The following is a 6000-nucleotide window of genomic DNA, read 5'->3' on the forward strand; positions in this document are numbered from 1 at the left end:
GTAGTCTGAAAGACATCTTGCCTTAATATCTACATTAAATATTTTACTCTAAGTTTCAAACAAGAAGAGATGACGGGTCTACCAACATCTACCTTTAATGCCAATTACCACCAACCAATATTTGAGAAATTGTGCGTTCTGTTGGGTTTTGTGGTAGCCAAGCCTCACAACCTCTTCATGACAAGTTTCTGCTGCTGGTATCCATAGCATCAAATAGAAACTGTGGTCTATCGTTGAAAAATCTACTTATAAATCTAACAACTTAATTTCTTCAAGTGTTCTATGTATCCCCGTCCACTGCTACTACCTTAAATGGTTACACAACAAAATAATAACTCAGCAATATTTAGAAATAAGATTTATTCATATGAGTAGTTGTTGGTTGACTCAACACTGATGATGAAATGATTATGAATTTTTTTTTTTTTTTTTTTCATTTGTATCTATTTATTTTTTCGTTCATTTCATTTATTTGTTTTAATATGTTATTCTTTCTTTTGTTTTTGTTTTAATCCATATCGAAACTTTTTGGCGATTGAATGAAAATGATTTGTTGAATAAGCAGAAAAAAATAGATTTGATTCATTTTTGCATTAAAGTTTTCTATGTTTAAAATAAGTTTGTGATGTACAAACTTTATTCTGAATAGTAACTGGAAATTTCATCGAAAAAGGTTTCACTCACAGTTATGTTTCAAATTAAATTAAATTTGTAATCGAATGTATTCACATTCAAGACTAACGTTCCGTTTGAAGTAGGTGTTCTTGTGAGGATTTCATCAACCCTGAAAAATAGGTAATTTGACATTCGCCAATGGTACCTAATCTAGCAGCAGTTCATGTCATTAATTCGAATCACACTGCACTGGTAACTACTTAAATAAGACACACAATCCAATAGTTGTAGTTTTACTCAAAGCTTCGGTTATGAGAAGAGCAGAAGTTTACATAACCTTTCCAAAAGGCCTTGTATAATGCTTGGTACCAGCCAACTACCCCACACAACTCTATTAGCATAATAACAGTCTAAAATATCCACTTTCCATTACAGTGGTTTTGCCCCTATGCTCATCTATGATCATTCTACATACAACGAAATTCGATATGTAATATACATAATATTAGAACTGCCTTAATAGTCAGAGAATCAACTATGGGAGCACACATAAGGAGGTCCTGAAATGCGTTATACGTTATAAGGCAATAGCAGAACAAAGAATTTTACTTCAGTCTCGCATTTATCTATAATCAATTGTATTAGATAAGAGCAGATACTTTCTCTGACGGATATGATCTAAGGCATCCAACACCAAGTTAATGTGATCGAATTATATTCCCTTAAACGGTGCAAATGGTCATTAATGTCCGTCTACGATTACAGTACTCTGAATTTACGAAGTCTGAAGTTTAATAATACAACTCTGATTTCTCCAAAACCACAAAGCTTTTAAATGTCCAATAATTATTATTTTTCCTTCAAAATCAAGTCCTTTTAATAATATTTGTCATTTAGTAAATTGACATTTACAAAATAATAATGTTATAAAAACACTTCAAGTCATTAAATAATCCTTAATACAATGATGTCTGAATAACATTTTTATTAAGTATCCTTTTCAGTTCTTAATATACAATGACTGGTCCACTTCAAATAATAAATTACAAGTAACTACATTTTAGTATATATGAGTACAATGTTGATGTTTGCTGTAACCAATCAATATCAAATATTTACTTTCTTTCTCAATTCATTTTACATAATTTAATAACTACATTTTTGAAATTACTTAATACCATAATGACCATTCACCATCCGTAAATCGTTTTAATATTTATATAACATAATCTGTAAATAATCATCCTTGAATACTTAGTAAAATGTTTTTCAATACCAGGAGAACGATTTACCAAAGCTTTTTATATAATAAATCTATAATACTGGTATAAACTAATAAAAGATGTTTTTTATATAAAGTTAATCTTTTAATTATACATACAAAATTTTAGATTTCATTTATAATATATCGATTTAGTGGAAATAATGAATTTTGGTTTATTTTGTAAAGTGTTTAACTTTTAATTAAGAGGATTTTCGGCATTTTAACTTTATTAATAGTTGGTTATAATTCCAGTTTGGCTTTTGACTTATGTATGTTACGTAATTTAATTTCGTGTTAAAGTCCTCGCTCCCTTATCGTACACTGTTTCGCTGATTAGTTACAGGAAGGAAATAATACAGAATTATCCGGTAGTTCCGGCCAAATTCTGTACATCCCTGCTAAAGACTTTAATCCATTATCACACACTATTTCACTGATCAGTTGAAGAGAGGAAACAAATACAGAATTCCCCGGCAGTCCCGGCCCAATTGTGTCCACCTTAGATTGTGACACCTTTACATAACCCCCTGCTAAAGACATCGATCCCTTATCATACACTGTTTTGCTAATCAGTTACCTACAGACCCCATTATGATACTCTTATGAAACACAAAAGTATGAATTTAGATTGAAAGTTTGAGAGAAAATTGACAATAATTGAATATCTATCCAAATTAAAAAGTGAACATCTTTTCTCGTTACAAAACCTAGAAGTTTGCTTATATCATGCCTAGCTACATCATCTAGTTCATCGTGGAATATTTCTTACACAGACTCTGCATAAAACCTACTCTGCAGTTTCGAGCTCCAATTGCACAGATACCGGTTGTCACACCCATTTCAATCATTATAATCTTCCTCTCCAATCCTAACAGTACTCAAGTTAGTTTGCAAACTTGTACATAAGGTCGTAGATAATGTGCATCCATTTTACAGTGCCATGATGGGCTGAATAATATAATACGCCAAGACAAAATCCCGACATCCCAATCTTTCAGAACTCGGATGTTATGTCCACAGCCCACGAATTTTGATTAATCAAATTTGTAACTAAATGTCCATGAGAAACATGAGATGTGATTTAAGAGAAAGGAATATACGCAAAAAATCAAGTCGAATTCATGCAGACATTCTGAAGTCTCATCATCTTACAGGTCGTGAAGGTCTATTGTAAATGGATGCAATGGAATAATGACAAACTCTTAAAGAGGAGAGCTAACTGTATTCCGTACTTCTACTTCTTCTAATAACATATATATAAACGCCATCTTTAAGTCTCAAGATTGAATTATTTTTTAACTAGTTTCCAAATAACCTAAAGCAAAGGCTGGAGCCACACAAACCCCCTAATATTTATCTAAATTTTAAAAATTTTGAACATTAAACAAATTGTTTAAAACTTTTAAACTTATGTTCAAGTATAAGGACTTTAAAAAACAAATACATACATATATACAAAACAAACTATTTGAGAAAAAAATGCAAACATATTTTCTAACAAATTGTTTGCAAATATTATTTCACCTAAAACTTAATCCCAAAACAACAATATGTAATTGTGTAAGTAAGTACTTAAATAAAAATTGTTCTGCATTCAATTTAAAGCATTTATTTGTTCAAGCGTATTAGAGTAGTAGCAGTAAAATGAAAACAATTAAAACTTTTCTCTGCATGTTTAATTGTTTTATTGTTGAAATTTTTAGTAAACTTTTTTTGAAAAAAAAAAAACACTGTCTTTCTAATAACTAAAGAACACATGTATTAAGTACAAAGAAAAACTATTTTTTTGAAAATTCGTTATATAATTTACGTTAAATGCAAATTCCTTTAATTAAGTTCCCAAAAAATGACATAAGACTTTAATGAAATTTCTAACTATAGGTGCTAGCCGTGTGGGTTTACCCAGTAATCCCAGCAGTCGCAAGAGCTCAATTTATGATTTGTCACAACAACAGCCTATAGTGGTTCATCAGTTGCCGGTGGGTATAGGCAACACAGCGACCAGTCCACCTTCCGATGAAGAAGACAAACGTTTCTCACCGAAATGGAAGGGCAGTGGTGGTAATTTACCACCTCCCACACCTAAACAGGCACTCTCAATGTTAAAACAAGCCTCTTCGGCTACCAATGTATCACAGGGCATTAACGAACGACAATACTATTTGGGAACACAGGATAGTCCAAAACATTTACGCAAGGGCAGCATGTATAATCTAAAAGCCAACGAGAATGTACAACGCAAAGGCAGTATTTATGCCATGGCGGCCACAGATTCAACTATGGGTGCACGTCAACGCAAGAGTAGCATGTTTATTAGCAGCGCTAGTGAAGCATATGATAGTCCTGAGATGTTACGTAAGAATAGTGTTAAGCCTACGACAGACAACCCGTCCATGATGCGTAAACAGAGCATGTATCCATCGTCTGTGAACACCAGTACCAAAAATCTTACTTCACTTTCGGACTCTACCAGTAATATCTCATCATCGGTTTCATCGACGATCAGTGGTATAGCGACTAGTTATGGTCTACAATTGGGACCGGGACAAATTCATCCCAAGGGTTATCGTTTGATAACCGAACGTCATGGTGAACTTAAAATGGGCTTTAATAAGGTCAAGGGAACGGTGGAAGTTGAGGTAAGATTAGAAATTCCCATATGAATTTTATCGCAAGGAGTTTTAGCCAGTTTTACTTTACAATTTTAGTTTTAAAATATAAAGCTGATAAATAATATTTAAATTTTTTACTTATAGATCATATGTGCTCGCAAAATAGTGCCCATTGATTGTGAAACGCCACCAGATACTTATGTTAAATGCTATATAAAAGATGGTGATCGTTTGCGTCATAAGAAGAAAACTCGCGTGGTGCGGCATTCTGCTGAACCATTCTATAAGCAAACGATCAAATATCAGGTAATTTAGAAAAGATCTGTGATCACCCATATTTTTAACAGGAAAAAACAAAGTATCAAAAGATCACTTTAGTTTGCTGCATTTTAATTTTTCGTGGAAACTTGGAGCTTGTTCTCATCCGATATCATTTTCATTTCCTAAATCTTAATTATTCTTGTAAACTTTCTTTCAAGAAATTGAGCTCAATACAATTTTCTTTATCCACTCTAGAGCGCCGATGTCTTTGGACGCAATATCGTTATAATGGTCTGGCAACGCTGTGTTGGTTTCGAACATAATCAGGGTTTAGGTGGTACTGAAGTTAATTTGGATAAAATCAATATGGGACAACATATTGGTGGTTGGTATCCATTATTTCCAATGCATTCATTTGGTGGTTCTGATTCGGATAATTCTCCTTGACCGATTACGCCCAAAAAACCAAAACAGACCAATAATAATAATAATAAAACAACAAATGCAACAGCATCATCATCATCAACAACAACAACTAATATAACAAATACAATAAAATCAGCTGCTGTGGCTGCAGTATCGACAGCAACTAAGAAAACACCAATAGTTATTAAAGAAAATATTAAAGGGAAAAATACAATTTACTGTACCAAAGGTATCAATGATTTAATGAATTTTTTCAAAACAATATTTAAATGTAAACATTTTAATAGTTTTAATGAACATTTATCTACATTTGGCACATTTGAGGAGTGTGTTTAAAAACATAAAACATATATATATATATATATATATATATATATATATATATATATATATAAAACTATAGTATAAGAAAACTTAAAATTTGAAAAGGTGTTTTTATAAAAATAACAAGAACAAAAAGGGAAGGAAAGCGCTTAGCAACATAATAAATAATATTTTTAATTTGTTCCTTTTATGAGACAAAGTCTCTTGTTTTTATATTTTTTAGATTAAATTTCTTTGTTTATAAAACCCAGTACGTTTTTTTCGGCAATTATTTACTTGTTAAACATTAACATATTGTTTTTCTTACTTTTTGCAAAAATTTGCCTAATAAAATATTAAGAAATCAATCAATCATTCTAACAATATTTCTAAACAAATCTATTTACTTTTAGTCTCTTCAGCATGATATTCGACATGTTAGAAAATACAAATTGTTGTTGGGCAGAAGTGCTACATTACATCATATTGTAGTTAGAGCAACGCCTATAAAATTTGTGT

The 6000-nt window shown here is 31.5% G+C and overlaps 1 protein-coding gene across 1 annotated transcript in view; it reads left to right on the forward strand.

Annotated features, from left to right (window-relative positions):
* LOC119604650 (regulating synaptic membrane exocytosis protein 1) overlaps positions 1 to 5538 on the forward strand; it is a 204606-nt gene extending 199068 nt beyond the window's left edge. The window contains 3 exon segments of the mRNA XM_037957411.1: positions 3761 to 4518; positions 4636 to 4797; positions 5008 to 5538. Of these exon segments, the coding sequence (XP_037813339.1) occupies positions 3761 to 4518; positions 4636 to 4797; positions 5008 to 5199 (1112 nt within the window). The 3' untranslated portion in view covers positions 5200 to 5538.
* Positions 5539 to 6000: the final 462 nt, after the last annotated feature.

This window comes from Lucilia sericata, unplaced genomic scaffold (assembly GCF_015586225.1).
Source record: "Lucilia sericata isolate MDLA Ls3-8-SP2 unplaced genomic scaffold, ASM1558622v1 Contig000413F_arrow, whole genome shotgun sequence".
Lineage (NCBI taxonomy): Eukaryota > Metazoa > Arthropoda > Insecta > Diptera > Calliphoridae > Lucilia > Lucilia sericata.